Genomic DNA, 20,277 nt, shown 5'->3' with positions numbered 1-20,277 from the left:
AGTTGCATCTCTAAAGGAAAGACCTCTTATGGTGAATAGAGAGATCCCACTAGTTGGTTTCATCATCTTGCTTTCTCCCTATGTGCCCATGCAAAAAAACCTGTTTGTTGTCAGAATTTATCGTGCTCTCTGCAACTTTTCTTTTACTTTATTTCCACTACAGATAATTGTTTATGAGAAGCCTTTCTTTGAAGGGAGACATGTGGAAGTAGAATCTGAGATCTTTATGCTTGATGACAAGGAATCAGAAGAAAAGACGAGACTTCCACTTACATCAGTGGGATCCATGAAAGTACTGGGAGGAGTGTAAGTCTGGAAAAAACGGTATTTCCCCTTCAGCTGAAATAGTAACTCCATAGGCTGGAAATTGCAGTGGATAAATTCAGTACTTGTTTATTTTATCTGTTTTCCTAGTTTTTGGGTTGAGGTATATTCCTGGGTTAAATTTGAAAATACTCACAGTGAAAGAACAAATATCACACATCTGTATCTGCTTCATAAAAACACGGAGTGGCTCTTGTCCATTTTCACATGCGGACTCTGTTGTTGTTGTTTAGTTGGGTCGCTTATGAGAAGCCTGGATTTGAAGGCCATCAGTACTTGCTGGAAGAAGGAGCGTATCAGGATTGGACAGATTGGGGTGGCTATGATGAGGAGGTGCAGTCACTGCGACCAATTGTTGGCGTAAGTTCCAAGAACACGTTGTAGGCATCTCCTGAGTGCTCTGAGATGTTGTGGCATTTTCCTTATGGTGCTTCTCTTTGTTTTAACAGGACTTCACAAGCTCCCATATGATAATGTACAGTGAAAAAGACTTTGGATCAAAGGGTTCCAATATTAATGTGTTAGGAATTATTTCCAATTTGAAAGACACTGGATATGGGCTGAGGACACAGTCTATAAATGTGTTAAGTGGCATGTAAGTGATATTTTTAATCACTGTTTAATTTTGGATGTGCTATTCTTTTTAGAATTTGATAGTATTTGCAGATATTTTTCAACACTGACTTCTAATGTCTATGTCTCCAGGTAAAATTTTCTGCCCTGGACTGCAGAATATGAAAAGTAAAGTTTTTTGAATGTGTACAGTAAATCATATTTCTTCTCACAATAAGATGGTCCCAGGAAACGCTGACTTATTGATACCCAAAGTGTGAAAGTATGAGATGACATTTCATCAGAGAGGGAGAAATAGCTTGTTCTTGTGGCTGTATTTCATTTTAAGCATTTCAACAGCAAAATTGCTATGAAAATAATTACTAGTTTTGGAACTAATTTCCAGGCTTCTTGCATTTAACCACAGGCAGATTCCTTGCTCTTTCTCTCACTTGTGTGTAAAATGGAGATAACTCTTACCATGCTCACTTATACATTCTGATATTAAGGAGAGTAACTGCTCTGAAAATTAACATTGCTTTTGAATTGAATGCTCTAGGTTAGGGGTGGTTTAGTGCTGTGGTGTTGTTTTTGTTGTTTGTTTGGGTTTTTTTTAACACAGTTGTTCCCAAAATGTTGCATTGGCCATGGCCATTAACAAATCCAACTCTTCAACTCTTTGTGCCATGAGCGCTATCACATGCCGTTGATAAGCTGATAGACTTTGTTGTTTGATTTGTCTAGTACATCAGTTGCAAATTGAGTTGCACAGCCTTGCAGACTGTATCAAATTATTTCAGAAATACAGACAAGTATTAGCAATCATGGCTGCAAATACACAAAATTAAGTAAAGTAGTAGAACCAAAAGAGTGTGAGACGTGTAGTCTGTCTCCCTGCCTAGTGTGCATGCAGGTTACTTGCTGAAAGTTCTGCTTACCGAGCCGCTCCCTAAATCTTTCTGTGTGTTATCTGTGCAATATCTCTGCAAGTTTTGTCTGGATAAAGGTTGCAGAATCAAGCTCAGTGCATTCCAGAGGAATGCTTTTAATTTGTATATGAATATGGTGCAACAGCAGGTTTTTTTCTGCCTGGTGACCTTTGAAGCTGCTGTGGTCTTTTGTCTTCTGTAATATGCAAGGGAGATTAATGGGAAAGAGTCACCTCAGAAGGTTGGGAAACAAATTGTGGGTTACCTATCATGCCCTTTGTGTAGTTGTTCTAGTAAATGTGTCTGTTGCTGCTGAGGTAGAAATCATACTTGAGTTTGAGTATTGTAGTAATTAAGAGTGACTCTAATACTCTGATGGCAAAGGTGGATAGAAGTCATTATGAACAAAACTTGTCCCACAGACTCTGCCACTGCTCCTGTAGTCTTCACCTTGTAGTTTCTGAAAGATGTAATTTGTAGCAATAAGCTTTTTAAAAATTTAGATGCATTGTTCATAACAGGTGGTTATGAACCTTTTCTTTCTTTCCAGAGAGGTTATGAGTATTTGGGGGTTTTGTGGTGGTGTTCTTACTAAATGTTAATGTGTCAGAAAGCTTGAATGATTCGTGTTAAGTCATGTTTGGTAATACAGTGCTTTATTTTAAGTGTTAACCATCTGTTCAGGTAGAAGATTTTTTTATATCCTTCTTTCCAAGAAATCTGTCATAGAGCAGTGAATAATCCACTGAGCAATTTACTGAGCTGTTTAGACTGTAATGCAGACGATGACATAGTGAATTGTGACAGATTCAGTAAAAGCTTGTCATAATATTTCGAAGTAACCTTCCTAGTATCGTATTGAAAGTACTTCATTAAAATAAAAAGTCAAAAATATAAGAAGCCCTGAACCTTTCATTGCAGTTTTTTAACTACAGGTGTCTGGGGTAAGCAGTTAGAGCAGTAACAGATGTAACAGATGATCTGTATTTCCCACATAATTAAAATTAATCAAATGATTGCTCTGTAATTTAAAGGGTATGTCAAAGAAAAGAAAGCCTGACACTGCAGTGCACAGATACTGCTGAACAAGTTCTGAGCTCAACTGAAGCTCTAAACAGTATGCTGAAGACAGCCCAGTTCTGCATCTGGGGAGTGAATATTCTGTTTTGGCGTAATTGAGCACTAGCTGTATTAAGATTTTCAGCTATTTTGTTTCTAAACTATGTTTCTAAGCAATATTTTAATGTCTTTGCTAAATCCATTGTAAAGGCAGCCTGAAAAATTTATCCTAAGGTTATGAGTATTGACTTCTTTAAAAATGAAAATGTTTTGCTTTTGAGCATTCTTCAGAGACTGGACAAGCATAAAATCCAAAAATTATTTTTCTGCCATTAGGGTGAGAGTAAGTAATCCAAACTGCCTGAAAATAGGAGAGGCTTTTCTTCTTTTAAGTAGGGTTTGATCTTTACTTCTAAATTGGCAGAATGTGAAGTGGCGGAAAATGGAAGTATTTACTAGCAACAGGTAACACCCTTTACAAGTTCAAGCAAGTACTAAAACCATCTGTTGTACAATTTTGATTTCCTCTCTGCTTAAAAGCTCTTCAGACTTAGACTTAATAGTGATCAAAATCACAGGAATTGTACACTTGCAACGTGCCTTTTCTTTATCCATAAACACAGCAAACTTTTGCCAGAACTCCTGAAGAAGCCTCTGTGTTTTAGTTAATTGTTTTAGAACTTGCTGGAAGAACTTTTCCAGATTTTTTTTTTTTTTTTTAATGTAGGCATTGTTTACTGTAGTTGTGTAATCAGCCTGGTTTTCCCCTAGTTATCAAGTAATTAGTCCACAGTGTAAATTTGGCTGCTTCTAGTGTACCTATGGATAGTGATATTAAGGAAATAATTAGGTGTTGAGTAGTTCATACACTAGAAGAAACCAGAAGGTAGTAAATTTAATTGAGATGTAGTCAGGGAGGTAACATGAGTGAAACTAAAGAGACACAAGGTACAAGAGCAAACCTCCACTGGGTGTAGAAGAGGGCAAGAGCCCTTCAAACAAAGCATCCACTTCTCCCTATCTCTGGACTGATGTTTGGCAAAAACCTTAAAAGGAGTCACAAAATGAAAGTTCGCAGGTCCCTTGGATACTAGGAGTCACAGTCACAAAGGGGGTATGATGAACCTCTTTTCTCTCTTTCCTATAAACAAAATTTTATTCCCTCATCCTCTCTGTTAATCATGCTACAAATCTGCAAGTGCCAGTTAACTTTTTGGTGCCCCCTCCCCGCTTCCTCCCAAAGTTAGAGAAGGTGAATATTGGGCTAACCATGGGCAAAGCTGATTTTTAGTGAGTTACCTATGTCTGGATTATATTATTGGCTGTTCTTCCTGACCCTGTTTGGAGCTGCACTTCCTTGACATCATACGTAGAGGGATTTGGAGAAAGATTCTCTGAGTGTAATAGTATTAACCGTTGGTTTCAGGGGCATGGATGGTGCAGAGGAGTCTCCAGCACCCTCCTGCCAGCCACCTGGGATGAAGCTGTTGCTCAGCCTTGCCAAGGCAATTTGTACAGCTAGGGGTTACAAAATCTGTTGTGTTAGGAGAACTCGCTCCCTGTGGGGCAGGGTGGTTGTTGCCATGCTGCAGAGCAGTACTTCAGTTTTTGTCGTGCCTGGCAGCTGGAATGTTGCTCTCCTGCTCAGATATGGAGGCAGTGTCTTGCTCTCCAGGCCTTTCAGTTAAGTCAGAAGTTGGATTAAGGCAGTGCTCCATCCTAGGGTTAGTCTTGAAGTCTGACAGGTTTGGCTGGTACTGAATTCAGCTGCCTGTCCTTCATGTTGTTATTACTAATTTCAACAGCTTGTACGGACTTCCGAATGAAATGGAGAAGCTCAGGTATTTCACCATTAAGGCCTGACTCTAGAAACTCCCTAAGTAACTTCATGGAAGGAGGGTACTTATTTAAATTCCATTTATCTTAAAGTAAACATGTGCAGCTCAGATTTGTTGATTACTTCTGCATTCAAGCTTCTTTTTAGATGGGGGAAACTAAACTGCTATCAAGAGATTTTTAGGAGGCGTCTGATGTGTTTTATAATTCACTTAATATCAGAAACACTTGCTTTCATAGATGTCAATCAAGTTAAACTGTCATGCACCGTAGTTGTACCCTGACATTTGTGCATTGGAAAATCTAATGAATGTCTGCTGAAGGAATTATTTAAGGAACCCTCATTTTCACTGCTTTTGGTATATGTGGTATACAGGTATAGACACACCTGAGACATTTGAACTGTCTGCTCAATTTATTGTACATACCAATGTCTCTTTGATGAATTACTCTGAGGTGATTTTGAAATGGGCCTTGAAATATGCCGTAAGTAATTAGTGCGTAACAAGTTAGAATAATTGATTATATCTGAGGCAAACCAAGAGATGTGAATAGTGATGTATGTGAATCATTATTTGAGTGTTTGCCATGGACAAGTAATACAAAGTTCATACTCTCAGCACATACATGTTGATGCAGCTTTATTTCAGTTTGAGGTTATCCCCCATCGTATATCTGCAGATACTCTGGCATTTGTACTTGGAATAAACTTGCAGCTTAGTAAAATCCAATTGCTCGACACACATAGATCATTTTATGGTGAATTTAGGTGGTGAGAGTTATCTTCCACTGCAAATTATAAGTTCCATTTTACCATTTTACTGCTTTATGATATGAAATTTTTTGTTAGTGTTGAAACTCAGTAAGTTTCTGAAGCCACTGAAAGTGGGTTTTGGCATAACCTAGTGTATGCTCATTATGCACCACATTGGCTAAAATTGAAAGTTGGTTGACTATTAGTGGAAGATTTTCTTGTAGAACCAGGAGCCAGCAAGAGGTCCTGATCCCTGCATAAATATAATGAATGAAATTCAGCTGCTACTGTGGCCTGTTCTCATATGGGCACAAAAAAACAACCAGTCAGAAAAAAGACTGTAAATGTAATTATGGGAAAGGGAAAGTCTAGCAGTGAAAGGTAAGAGAAGTTATGCAGGTTATCACAAAATCAAAGGTAGTACCGATTGAGGGAGTGCTCTTTCTGGGCTTTCAGTATGGAACCAGGGTTAGAAGAATGCCATAGCAGAAGGTTCATTGAATGATTGAATGTAGTAGACTTTGCATAGCAAGGCTATAACTGATAGCAGATATTTCAGACTGGACCTAAAGCACTGCAGGGGTAATTGAACATTGGAGAGAGATATGTAGTGATTTGGTTGCTTTTTAAGTGTGTCATTTCAAAAGCTGAATGTCTTTCAAAAAGGCATATTCTGACTGATGCAGAACTCTGGAGTTTGTGGCCTCTGTCAGGCATGAAATCTGACTAAGTAGTTATAATAATGGCTTTGAATTTAAATACAGAAATCTGGTCAAATTTTTTATGGTTTTGATGCTTAACTTTCAAGGGTGTTCTTTCTGCTGATGTCTCTGATTCCTAGCAGGGAACAGCCTGCTGTCGTTGGTATTTATGCCTGTTGTTGCAGCTCAGCTTTCTATTTGGGTGTGTATTTGCTTACACACAACTGAACTGTTGCTACAGGCAACATTAAAAGCCACTATTCCCATCTTTACTGCCCAGATGACTCTGAAAGTTAGTTTTATCCAAAAAGCTGTATTCTGTTATGTCTAGTTTTGTGTTTTAGAGAAGAACTTGTTCTAGGTGAAATAATAGAATTGTAAAACATCTCAAAATACTCTTACTGTAGACAGCTTTTAGGATATCTAGCAGATGTCTGAACTTGTGGTCTGCTTTAGCTAATTCACTTTGATTTGTATTGACACAGTAGCACTAATGGAAGTTAAGTTTACATGGAGTGTGCCGTATTAGATGCACTGGTTTGTTTAGGGTTTTAATAGCATCAGTTTGGCACTTAAGAAATTTTTTATTTGTTCTTACATTAAGACAGTAATGAATATACCCATTTGTGTTTTGGAAATGTAGTGTGATTTCTGATCACCCTCCTCTTCTTTCTCTTTTAGATGGGTGGCTTATGAGAATCCTGAGTTTACGGGGGAGCAGTATATACTGGCTAAAGGGCTATATCCCAGCATTGAGGCATGGGGGGGAAAGAATTGCAAAATATCTTCAGTTCAACCCATTGTCATGGTAAGGACCTAATTTTATACTTCTTTTGCAAGTTTCTCTTAAGTATTTGAAACTATACTTTTTCTACCAAATTCATTTTATTTACATTCTTTAAACAATAGTTGATAGTAAACTTTGGTATGTTATCTTATCACTATTGAATATGTTTTTCCCTTTTTTTTCCCTCAAAACTTTTGCAGGATTTTGTTGGAAGTGAAAGGCGCAAAGTCAAGGTAAGATGCTTGTCTAAGTGCATGAAACATACTGTATAGTGACATGTAGGTAAAGAAAGGGATTTTTGTCCAGTGTAACACCCAGGTATTTGCATAGATAGCTACTAGTCAGACAAAGAGTGAGAACTGCAGGTGAAGGAAGGCTGCTTTCTAAACCTCTTGAGTAAGGCATTAAGAGCTAAGGAAAGTGGGATTTAATAAACAATTGCCATCAGAACTTCCTTAGGGCACTGGCAATGTCTTGGTTCAGCAAGTGAGCTCTTTCAGGGCATCAGTGATTGTTTTGAGGAGCTGCAGCCTGCAGCCCTCTATGCAGAGGTGCAGGTACCTGAAGTCTGTTGCTGAGGCGAGTGTCTACAAGATAGATGTTGTTTTTTGTGGTACAGTTGTGGCTTAATTACTTTTGGACCTCTTATTTAGTTAACAGTTCTGCTAATTCAAGGGAGTCTTGTTCACTCACAACTGCTGAGTTGGGCTTAAAAGTGCCATCTTTGCCAATAACTTAAGAGAAGGAAATGGCAGGCAAACTTGTCTCTTCAGCGACTTAACATATTTCTACATTGGACTGTCTCCTGTGGGAAAGTACTAATATGTAGTTTTGACTACATGAGGCTAGTGGGTGTCTTTTTTTTCATCCTTTCTTAATTCTGAACCTTTTCAGGTTTTTCCCTGTACAAAGTTATTTTTTTATTTTCATTTCAGTCAAAATGGTGAGTGTATCATAGAACTAAAAAGTAGGGAGAAATACATTAGCTGACTTCTTTTGCACTCCTGATTAGTAGCATGCCTCACTGGAATCTCTCACGTAGGGATAATATATAAACTATGGGGAATAAAAATCTCAGCTATGTGCGTGAAAAATTATTTGCATCTCTATATTAAGTGCCTATTAAGACCCTATCCTAGGGAAGACCTTTTCCTAAGGAAGCAAAGAAGTAATGCCTTTCAGTCAATATTTTGCATCCATCGTCAGTATGTTCTTTGAAGAACGCTGTACATGCCCACACTCGTATCTCTGTTAAGAGTGAATAAAGCTGGTAGGCATGTGATAATGTGAATGACTTCTGGGTGATCATGGTTAATTATCCTCTAACCAAATTAGCAAGTTTGCTGCTTAGAATATTTTTTTTTTTAAACAAGGACAAAAGACTGTGGGTGACATACCCTCTCTTATCCTCTGAGCAGAGAAAGAATCAACATGACCGTATCTATAGCAGTTAACAGGCACATAAAGCCCATCTACCCTGGGAATATATACCATGCCTGTTGCCAAGATTATGCACCATTTGAGTTCTGAGAGGCAGAGAGTTTTCACTTACGGGAAAGAGTATGTATTTTGGAGATAAAGTGGATTGATAATAGAAAACTTTTTATGGCCATTTACTAAATGTATGCCTACCCTGGCCATTCTGTGGGAATTAAAAAATTTTTCCAGCAAGTACACCGAGGAGCTATTTTCACTAGTGTTGTTTTAATTATTTTGTTTGTTACTGAGTGATTTACAGCCAGAAGTAATTTTTAGAATTGTTACCTTGCTGTCTAGAACAAGGATTGCAAGACTGAAGAGGTAACAAAAAATATATGTAAGTGAGGAAATCTGTGTGTTTTAAGTATGTTTTAATCTAATTATAGAAGTAGTGGTAGAGACGTTACTGAAGGTAGAAGAATGAATTGTTTTTAAATATGTTTATAACTTTTTAAAGGTCCAGTTATTTTCAGAGCCTGAATTCAAGGGTAACTGCCAAATATTTGAAAGAAACACGAGATGTATTGATTCGTTTGCTGTGAAGTCTTCAAAAATTTTAGATGGCAGGTAAGTTATACTGAATGGATACTACAAAATTGCTAAGATAGTATAAGTTTTAGAAAAGCAACCAGCTTTCTAACACTTGAAGTGGTTTCACATATGGGGACTTACAGAGGACAATACTTTGCAGTTTGCACATCAGTCTTTCAGGACAAAACATTGTAAATAATGTTTCTGCATTTTACTTGCACAGATGTCTTAAGAGGCAATTTCTTCTCCTTCCTCCTGCAGCTGCATAGTGTATGACGAAGAAGAATTCTCTGGTAACCAGTATGTGTTAGAAGAAGGAACCTATCCTGATCTAGCAGCGATGGGTTGTTCACCCCAAGCAATTTTAAAATCTTTACGGATTATAAATATTGTAAGTAAAGCTATTAGAAATATTGTAAAGTAAAGGTTAATACAGTGATGATTCTGACCTCTCTATTTTTTGCAACAGTAAAAATTCTAAGGTACACAGACAACAGAGTAGGCATGGGGGTTTTTTGGTGTTGGGGGTTTTTTTGTGTGTGTGTTTTTGGGGTTTTTTTCTTCTATGCAGTAGCAGTTACATGTCCTAGCTGCAGTCAGTCACGTTGGTTTTGACCTCTGTGCAGTTTTTGCAAGGAAGACATCACAGAAGCAGCTGCCAGGGATCCCTGTTCTTAATAACAGCTTATAAAAGAACTTGTAAAGAGTCAAGAATATGTCAGACTATTTCCCAGTAGGAGAGACCACTTAGAGTGGGTTGAGAAAGTGGTAGAACAGTGTGCAGAAATATCTGTAATGTGGACCTTGTTTTTGATGCATATTAAAAAAGCAGACATAACTAAGCAACTTTGCATGAAATACATGTAATTATAAAACACTGTTGGTATCATCAGGGAAATGCACACTTCTAGATGAAGAAAAGCAACACCCAATGCCATTTGGCAAAATTAGGCAGTGTTGTGTGTGGTGGATACAAATTAAACTACATTTACATGTTTTGTAACTCACCAGTGGTAAGGAACACGTTTGCTCAATCCTATAACCAATCATTATGATGGATCACTTATGGAATCTGCAAATATCTTTTAAGATCAAAGTAATTACTAGAAAAATGTGGTCAAGATTCCAGGAACTTAACAGCAATATGAGGAGGTGGTACTCATTTTTAAAAAGGAGGAGTTCACTATTGACTCTCTTCTTTGAATTTGGCAACCTTATTTCACTCCACTGTAATTTTTGTAACCTCTCAGTGGCATAGCAGTTGACAGAGAACTAAAATGTGTCATCCTCTTTCATGTCTTGAGCATTTTGATGTACCCTGTAAACAAACACGTGCAACAAGTATGTCTGCCTTCTGAACTCTTTGGCTGTCTAGTAGACAGATCCTATTAAAAACAATAGAATTGTTTCTAGCCAAGCTTGGTGGGTGATCACCATGAATTAAAATAGGCTCTTCTGTAAATGTCAGGAATTCTTGGGTTCAAAATGCTTACTTTGGAAAGATTTATTATTTGTGACAGAGACTGTTGTCTTAAAACAGCCAAATGCCAGTTCTGTGCCTCTTTTAAGTTCTTTTCACTTGTGAAACTTGTACTAGTCCTACAGTTTATCACACTTGAGACAGTAGCACAGAGCTGCATCTGTCTGCAAATCATGTGCTGCTGCTTCCTTTTCCAGAGGCTTCCTAGTTGCAGAGAAAAGGAAAATAGCTTGCTTTGCTCAGTGGTTTATTAGCAAACCAAAACAGAAAGAATAAGCGGTTAGACAGAAATGATCATATTGTTCGTCTTTGATGATTTTCCAAAAGCTCGAACCTTATTATTCTAGCTACCTGTCAGACTAATTTTGGAACTGTTTTTTTGGCAGTGCCAATCTTAATTCCTCCCCACCATATGCCCTTTCTATAACTTTCCTCATGATTTTTCTGTGACATTTCTATACAAGAAGCACCTTTGGTGTTTTAATATGTCACATTATTGTACTAATCTAATTAAACTCCCTTTTGCTGGGATTCATTTATGGGGACCATAAAAAAAAAGGAAATTAAAGGGATATTTGATAAACTTGTAAGTGAAAGTTAAAAGAGCTTTTGTTTATAAGCTTGAGGTTTTTGGGGTTTTTATGCCACTATATCTTTGCTTGGTTGTGCTTGCTTTGTGTGCTCCACATGGTTGTGCTGTAGATGGAAAACAGCATTTTTCCTTCTTGAATTTGATACATGTTCTGTTTCCTGAATGTATTATAAAAAAAACTGTGAACGTGGCTTATGCTTGAACAGTCATGCTGAAAATACCTCTTTTTAACAAGCAACTCTGTGGAATAACTAAATGTAGGAACACCAGCTTCATACAGTGCAGTACATGGGAAGTACTGAAAGAAAAATTCATGAGCTGATGTTGCACTTCTCTCTCCAGGGAATGCTTTATCTAACAGTGTTGCTGCTGAATCCAGAGAATGCCCAGAGTGTAAGGTGTGGCAGAAGATTGGAGGATTTCCTTTTCTGTCTCATGTTTTCTTTGGAAGTAGATTATTTCTAAAGCACTGTATGTGGCTGAAGGGCTGCTGTCTGAGCAGTTGCATGTCTCAGAGTACAGGTGCTGTTCTGTAAAAGGGCTGAGTGGTCAGAGGTACTGGGACATCAGTGTGGTGCGACTGTTCCTGTTAGGCTCTTTACCTGTGGTGATGTGTGACAGTCTAACTGGTGTTAGCCTTTCACACTCAGTGGTGGGGATGAGCATGCTCTAATTTTGGAGTAAGCTAAAAGGCCTCTCCTGGCATTTTCCACAGCTTAGCAGCATGTGTACCATCAGAAAGCAGAGCTCAGCTGCTGTGCGATAACCTGGACTGCTGCGCAGATAATGGTGATGCTCATGCATCATCTGAGCCCTTAAACATCTAGAGGAAAACTAAAGAGGAATTTAAGCACTGTCTAGAAATTGGTAGATGTGAGGTCTTGCTTAACAAAGTCACATGGAAGCATGCATATATGAGCTGCCACGCATGTATGGAGCCAGGTCTGCCTTGGAGGGCCTGTTTCCATGCCTGAGGCCAGATGGGAGTCTGTCGAGACTTTGTGTCATGTCAGGCGTTCCCGATCCATTTGATGTGTTTGAGTATGCTGAACACATGCCAGAAGGAAGGAACTCTTCTGGCTAAGGCATTGCTTTTATGCAGTCGTTGCTGGAAGACTTGTGAGAAAGGGAGGGGCAGTGTCATTTCTGTCTATGAGTGTACACTGTAACACCGAGACACTCAGGCTTAAATGACTTTACCCTGGGGGATTTCAAACCCTACTTCCCAGCTTCCACAGGAAGGCCTAAATTGTGAGAGGTTATTTCCAGTCCACTACAGATACCTTTCCCCACAGAAAAGAGTCCGAGGTTTGTTATCCAGAAGATGTTTAAATTGGATACAGTGATACAGGGAGTTTCATGTAGGCACAATTCCTTTGACACCAGAAGCATTTTGACAGAGGGGGAGAAAAGTCATTTCCCCATTTTGGAGGATTCGAATTTTACAGTTTTCACTTGTCGTGAATTTCACCTCAGAAGTATGAATTTTGCAGCTTTTGTCTAGTCAGAGATTGATGTTGCTATAACCTACTGTAAAAGTTATAAATGAAAGCAGTAAGTGATAAGCAGTAGTGACAGGGCTGTCATCATTTGAAGCTGTAGAAAATCAAACCCATGTGTTTGGGTCTGAAGATGAAAATTCCTACAATGAGTGGGGTTTGGCGCAATGGAAAAGGGATTTGGCATTGATTAAAATGTATTTTGAAACATACTTAAAGATATTATGCAAGAATCAACCACAGAGATGTTTGTGTGTGCCTTAAGATAAGGAAGTTTTATGTTCCATGCAAGAAGATCTCTTGTGTGTTTTGAATAACAGGTTTTTATGACTTTTTAAATTTCTTTTAAATAACTTGTTGTAGAGCAAAAACATTGTCTTTGATCTTATACAATCAAGAAACCTCTGAAATAAAAGGGTTGTGTGGAGTAATGATGTTCACAGTCACCATCTGGAGTTCTAACATCCTATAAAAAGTGCTCATCTTCCCTTTGCAGGAGCTGTCTGAACCCTGCATAGCTCTTTTTGAAAAGACAGGTTTCCAAGGAAAGAAAATGGAATTCAGTACAGAAATCTTAAATCTCCAGTTCCTGGGATACAGTCCTCGAATAGCTTCAGTTCAAGTCCTTGGTGGCATGTAAGTTTAAAATTACTTTTTGATTCTGTAGAATGATGTACTTGTTCAACAGAAACATTACAGGTGCTAAGAACCAAGGAATGTAAAATTAGAATATCATAATGTGCGTAGTGCATTTTCTTCTTGCAGAGCAGTTTCTTCTTACGGAGCATTTTCACTTCATTTCATTTTCCTGTTTCAACAGTGTTTTCCCTGACTGGTGTCCTGTGCTAGAAGTTGAAATGAATTTGAATAAAGCTCACAAGGAAACTAGTGTCATCTCTCATGCCATATTATGAAAGTCAGCTCATATAGCATCCAACTTCTGTGCTCTTGGTTTAGATCTCAGTCATAAAAAAATCATTCACTTTGTGATCTGTGTCATAAGTTCAAAATTTTCATCCTTTAACCTTGTTATGGACACAGTGTTACAATCAGATCATTATCTGGCCCCCTCTGGCATTAGTAATCATCCCTTTTTTCTTCAGGAATTGGATGAGACCCTGGGTTGTAAATCTAGCAGTTAAATTTGTTAGCTGTTTTTAAGAAGTTTTGTTCTCTAAATGTACTCTTGAAAAGAATGTAAAAAAACAGTCTGTGATGAAGTTTAAAAGCTGTTCGGAAGAATTTTTAAAATTACTGTGCTATCTTCTAGGGTTCCAGTAGATCTGTTACATTTCTCTTTTTGTTTTTTTTCTCTGTTTTTAACCTCTAAGATATTTGTCTCAAGTATATGTTCTTATTTTTCTTTCTAAGTTAAAGAATGCGACTTTTTTTAAACAACAGATCCACATTACTGTTGCTTTGCATTTAAATGTGTTCTTTTGAAGAGGTAAATTTCCAAGGAGTGTGTTAGAGAGATGCTGTTGGAAAGCTTAAGGCTGCCCTCAAGTGGATGGCTAATACCAGATCTGTAGAGCAAACCATTTCCTCCATCTGGATAAGCTGGTCAAAGGGTTTCCTTAGCTCATTGAACTGAACTTTTGAAACAAAGGTTATAAGAAAAGGTACATGTTCTGTATTCTGAAGCCTCCTGAGATTTCAGTATCTTTCATCCTAACCACAGTATAGCTGATTCTCACTTTCCATAACATAAAGTCAAACATCAAGTTACTTCTTTGCCAATAACATGGTTACCATGATTCCAGGTAATGGAGTGTGTGTTTCCTGTCCAATGCATATATGTGGGGTTTTTTCTGGTGAATCGCTGGAAACATATAGAATACGATTTGAAAATTCTGATTTCATTATAGCAGTGTCAGCTGCTGAAATGTGTCAAAATACAAGGTTTAGTTTCCTTGCCCCTACTGCCTCCGTCATTGAAGGGGGGTTTCATCTTCTCATCCTTTGCTAAGAGACCTCCATTTATAATTCTCCTAGTTTCATACCCAGGATAGATATGTATTAGGCTGTGAAAAACACCAAAATTAAGATGAGTGTGCTTCTAGTTATAGATGTTTGCTGACAAACCAGTCAGAGGAAGGAGGTAACAGGAAAATGTGCATATTGAGTGTTCATGTACTCAAAAACCCATGGCTGTTTGACAGTTCCAGCAAATCAGTGTGAGAAAACTCTACAAATTGCACCATATTGTAGCCTACTTTGAAGCCTCGTTGTAATTCACTGTCTGTGCCAATAGTAGAGAATCAGAAGTTGGGTTCTGACAGATTACACTCAGTGTGTGATTGTAAATGTAGTTGGATGTGTGCTAGGGAACACTGAACAAAATTTTTCTGTATGCACTCTTGCTCTCTCTTTGTCTCTTCCCTGCCCCCCTTTCAGGTATTTGGAAAGAAGAAAGGTGTTCTGAAATAAACCTCTATCAAAACACCCAAGAGCTTCACCCTCTTGCAGTTTTCAGTATTTCCCTGTTGCAGTCTGAATCCAGAGCAATTCTTTCCCACATGCCTCAGGCCAAATTTAGATACACGAAACTTTAGGTTCTGCACCTGCAGCCATCTAGCATATATGGCATATGCAGCATATAGATCTGTGCTCCCTGAGGAGTCAGTGCCTCCTGAAAATAGATGATATTTAAAAGTTTGGTTCTCCCAAGAAAATGCTTTGTTTCCTTCAGCTTCTAATTTTTAAATAACAGGACTTTAAAACTTGAACTCCAGTGTATTCATCTTAATGAGTCGGTCTAAATCAGGACACGATTTTATTATTTTTCAAAGCCTCTTACAAAGAAGGTCATTGACTTTGCAAAGCTAAACACTACTGCTTTGTGGGACAGATTCTGTTAAACCCATTTATTGATTCCAAAGAAGGATTTGGCAGTAAAAATATTCTTTTTTTTTTTTTTTTCACTTGTAGATGGATAATTTATGAACATAGTAATTACAGGGGCCGTCAGATGTTGTTAACACCGAATGAAATTCCAGACTGGTATAAAGCAAGTGGCTATTGTCAGATAGGTTCTCTGAGACCTTTACTGCAGGTGAGTAGGCTTTGACATGAGCTTATGTCGAAGTACTAATTTATATTTTGTAGTGAGGTTGGGAAGATATACAGTTGAAAGCAGCATTACAGCCTTGATGCATGTCACAAGCTTCAGTAATGGCAATTGTGTAAAGAAATCACTCTACAGTTTCACTTGAAATAAAAGCTATTTGATTATGCTACATGGTTTTGCAGTTATAATGCTTAAACTGTTCATTAATCAAACTTTAAACCAAAGTATAGAAGACAGCATATAAGGATTAACTAAGGATTAACAAATAATGGCTATAACTACTATATATGAATTATTTGAAATTGTTTCATAATTAGCACCCAAACTGGTTACTGGCATATTGTCTGTACTATCTGCATTATTTTTCTAACAACAAGAAAATTGGTCAAAAAAAAAAAGATACTTCAATTAGTAGTGATTTTTGTGTTGATTTAGGAGGGAAGGTCTCTCCCTGCTTATTACTTGGCAGAATAATTTGCAAATCTAATGCAAAATTTATTCTTGTGGTGCCCTTTTCATTTTGTTCTCTAAGTAAGGACCAGGTGACTTTGTCCAATGGTGTGGCAGTCCTGGGAGCTTTAACATTTGAGATTCTTCTTGAGCTATATTTTATTGAAGAAACAGCTTTTTCTAATTCACAGTTTACTTGTACCTGCAACCAAATATATTTGCTTGCTGTAATAGTGTTGTCTTTGTATAGTCTTAAGCAGAGTTAGGAATAATATATTTTGATTGCCCTGCTGAGAGCTTGTCTAAACAGAAATGTAAATTAACAGGCCACAGCATGAATGTGCAGTGAAATACTTGCTGCCAGGGAAATAAGCAGCACTGCAGAAGTGCACCCTTAATGGAAGCTAAGAGGATCTGTACAAGGAGGTAGCAGAGAGAAGTTAGTGTTGCTCTGAACTAAAAATTCTTAGCTTTCCTCTGTGTGCTAATTTCAGTGCATAGGTGAGCCTAAAACTCTCCATGCAGAATAGCGAGTTCTCAAAGCTTGTCCAAAATGTTTATGGGCTTTCAAATTTAAATTCTCAAATAAAAAAGCGAAGCTTTCTGAAAGAAAGAGGGAGGCATGGGGTTCAGCACTGACAGTAATTGTTCTGAAGTTAACCAAGAGCCAGATGTGTTCTCTGTGGTTAAAGAATTCTTTTGTTTTCTGCAGAAACGTGTGTACTTCAGGCTTCGAAACAAGGAAACAGGAAAATTCATGTCAGCTGATGGAAACTTAGATAATCTGAATCTTCTCAGAATACAGGTTGCAGAAGATACAGACTCAGATGATCAAATCTGGGTTTATCAGGATGGATTCATAAGGTGCCGGGTAAGGTTCAAGTTCAATGTGCATCTTTTCCTCTCTAGTAGTAGGGCTTTCTGAATTTAATTCCTACTACATCATTTTAATTTATTTTATAGGCATATTCTGTTTCATCTGTAATATAATCTTGCTATAGGGGGGTGTTTTTAGTGAGTTTTTATTTTAATTGAACTCTGGCTTTTTCTGGTGACACTAACTAGTAGTGTGATTTTTTTTTAATATATATAATTGAAATTTTGAGAAATTATAGTTATGATTTATTGTCTTCTAAAGAATAGTAGCCTCAGAAGTACAATCAACACCAGAAGACCATTGTCTTCACTTCATGAGCTCTTTTCATGTACGTGCCCTCTTTCTCCACAGTGAAAATATCACAAAAGTGTCAAAGCAGGAGAGACCTTTTAAAATAGACCCTTCCTGATAACATTTGAAATATGCATACCTTGTGGTAGGTCAATTAGTGTAATGTAGGTTGTATACTCTTCTGCATTCAGGCAAGCTTAAAGATAAAATCCTATTCTTTTGTGGGGTGGAGTTTTTTGTTGGGTTTTGTTTTGTTTTGTGTTTTTTTGTTTGTTTATCCCTGTATTTGTCAAATTCATCCTTTTCCTTTCCTCTGTACAAGTTTCCAAATCACACCCTACTTTTCTCACAGCCCATAAAACTAATCACGTGCAAATTGTCATTGAGGTGAGCAGAGGTATGTGCAGTTCATATAATGTTTAAGCTTGAAAAGTCTTAGGTAGGGATGCCAGCCAAAAGAAAATTAAGTTACTTTAATACTGTTAAATAGCTGGACTGCAAAGAATCATGTGAACTTTTTCTGTAGGATTGTATAACTTCAAAGGAGCCATTTAGAACTATGTCATCTATGCTGGAGGGAAGAATCTTACTGTTAATAAGCTAAGGCATTGTTCGGACATGTTTACAGGACACGTGCAGTTGTAAAAGGGATTTACGCAGACAGCAAAATGATGCAAAGTAAGCTAAAAGCTTTAATATTGCATACAGAAGGCTTATCTTTTGATGGTGCCTCTCAACCGTCACTGAAAGTATTCATACTGAGACAGCGTGGTATTATATGGCTTTAGATAAATGCTCCTGGTTTTTGTCCCTGTTTCTGTATCTCATAAAGCAATTTTTCTGTGCACAAAAAATACACAGCTCATGCTGTATAGCAGTCAGGTAGTTTATGTGGAGTGCAAGCTGGCAACACTGATCTTAAGTGACTGAAATCTTACAGAGCTCTGCTGTCTTTCTGTTGAATGGTAGTAAATCTACTTTGCACAAAACAAAAATTGGTTTTTACCACATAGTAAGAAGAAAATTGAAAAATTGAGCTCCTGGGTGGGTAGGCATGTAGGCAGACATAGGTGATTGGAAGAACTTGTGCCTTTCTTCTTGTAAGCTTGGGTCATCTCACTGAGTCACAGTACCTTGAGGTATGCCTGAGGTTTTCAAGGAAGGCCTGTTTAAGTATGTGGGATAACCAGTAAGCAGGATATGAAAATCATTCTGCTCATTTCGTCAGAAACAGATATGAATAGCAGATAAAAATTCAGGTCTCCTCACTCTTCACGTGTTTCTTGGAGATAGATGCAGTACTGGCTTAGTGGATGTAACGTGTAAGACTGGAGTCTTTGTAGTCCCACTAGAGAATGTTTTAGATACAGATTTCAGAACTGCAGAACTAAATTGACTTACCTGAATTCTGGGTTATGATAGTCAGAAGTACTAGTTTTTCAAAAAGTAGTGCTTTGAAAAATACTGGCAAAAAATAGTTTAAGGGCATATCAACAATGACAGATGGACATTTAATCTGCCACAGAAGTGCATTCAGTAGTTAAAAGGTGCAGCTTATGGTGATCTATTGAAAATCACTGTTCATCTAGAATAATTAACTGCTATTTACTACAGCCTTAATAATCTTTTGAAGTAAGCTTGATTTTTGCCAGTTCTTTTTTTAACCAAGAAGACGCTTGCAGAGTTTTAAAATCAAGTAATAGGAATTACTAGGAAAAGAGTAGAACAAAGAAGCAAATATTATTGTGACACACTGTGAAATTCGTACACTTGATACTGTGTAGCTACATCCTTTATCTCAAAAGGTTACTGCAGAACTAGAAACGACTGAACAAAAAAAATTGTGCAGAGGAGATGGAGGGCTTCTATGTAAGGAAGAGACAAAAGAGCTAGGACTTTCTAGCCTGTAAAGGGGACACTTTGAGGGATGATACATTTGAAGTGTCTGCAAACAGCTTGGACAAGACATCCCTTAAAAAAAGGGAGGGGTGAGGAAAGCATCAAATAAAACTAGTAGTTGCCTATCTTTTTTTTTAAATACTAGGCAAGATTTGGAACTTGTTGCCACAGAAGGGTTATGATACAGAAGGGTGTTCATGTAAAAGGGTTACACTGATCTGGGTGGGTAGTGACAGAGAACAAGCATTAGAGGTATTGGGTCTGCATGGAAAAGCCCGGGCTGGCAATTGTTGTAGACTTGGTGAGATAACCAGGAACATACTGCATACAAGAGTAGAGTGCATGTAGTCTTCCTCAGCATCTGTTATTAGCTACTGCTAGAGAGAGGTGTTAACTGTACCTTTTGATCTGATACAGCATGGTTATTTTAATCTTCCTGTGTAGTGGAGAGTCTCAGCAGAAACAGGAACAAAAGAAAAATAAGTAGTCTTGTGTTCAGGTCAAAAATATGTTCCTTGAGGGAAAGTAATTCCTGAATTCTCTTCTTATCTGATGACATCTCTCCTATCCGATAAAAAAACAGTGGATACTAGAAATAAGGCCATTTTGAATAATTGCTGTTGCCTTTCTGATGATACAGATGGCAGAGGATTGCTGCTTGACAATTGTTGGAAATCTTATAACTCCTGGCTCTAAACTTGGTCTGTCATTTGAGCGGAATGAAGACAAACAATATTGGCATATTAGTCCCGATGGCAGGATTTATAGCAAGATGAAACCCAAGCTGGTTTTAGATGTCAAAGGTAAGCAAATGTTATCTTATTTATCTTATTACATTGGGTCTTAATTACACGGTATTTACAGTGGGATAGGCAGTAAATGTGCCTATAAATTAAGGATGGTGCTTTAGTTACTTTAATCTAGAAGCAAAAAAGACCCGATCAGCTTGTTTGACCTCCTGAATTATACAGGCCCTAGGACTTAATTTCGTTTTTCCTATATACAATTTAGTAACTCACAGTACTTGCTTATCTTGTATTCTCAGTGTCCACTCACTGTAGATATCCTCAGTTAATTTTTGGGTGATGTGAATATGATTATTTAAAATGCTGACGCAAGAACAACCTAACTTCTCATTAACTTTAATTTGAATAGAGCAAATTTTCT

The 20,277-nt window shown here is 37.7% G+C and overlaps 2 protein-coding genes across 4 annotated transcripts in view; one reads left to right on the top strand and one right to left on the bottom strand.

Annotated features, from left to right (window-relative positions):
• Window positions 1-20,277, bottom strand: part of RTN4IP1 (reticulon 4 interacting protein 1) — an 82,289-nt gene that overhangs the window by 31,992 nt on the left and 30,020 nt on the right. The window lies entirely within an intron of this gene.
• The window catches only part of CRYBG1 (crystallin beta-gamma domain containing 1), a 48,368-nt gene that overhangs the window by 23,331 nt on the left and 4,760 nt on the right, over window positions 1-20,277 (top strand). The window contains exons 11-21 of the mRNA XM_064649846.1: window positions 164-306; window positions 558-684; window positions 774-919; window positions 6,837-6,963; window positions 7,143-7,175; window positions 8,879-8,988; window positions 9,214-9,343; window positions 13,020-13,159; window positions 15,455-15,578; window positions 16,756-16,914; window positions 19,751-19,913. Of these exons, the coding sequence (XP_064505916.1) occupies window positions 164-306; window positions 558-684; window positions 774-919; window positions 6,837-6,963; window positions 7,143-7,175; window positions 8,879-8,988; window positions 9,214-9,343; window positions 13,020-13,159; window positions 15,455-15,578; window positions 16,756-16,914; window positions 19,751-19,913 (1,402 nt within the window). The remainder of the gene's footprint in view (window positions 1-163; window positions 307-557; window positions 685-773; window positions 920-6,836; window positions 6,964-7,142; window positions 7,176-8,878; window positions 8,989-9,213; window positions 9,344-13,019; window positions 13,160-15,454; window positions 15,579-16,755; window positions 16,915-19,750; window positions 19,914-20,277) is intronic.

This window comes from Pseudopipra pipra, chromosome 3, assembly GCF_036250125.1.
Source record: "Pseudopipra pipra isolate bDixPip1 chromosome 3, bDixPip1.hap1, whole genome shotgun sequence".
Classification (NCBI taxonomy): Eukaryota; Metazoa; Chordata; class Aves; order Passeriformes; family Pipridae; genus Pseudopipra; species Pseudopipra pipra.
The sequence above is the reverse complement of the archived record's forward strand: the minus strand, read 5'-3'. Positions and strand labels throughout refer to the sequence as shown.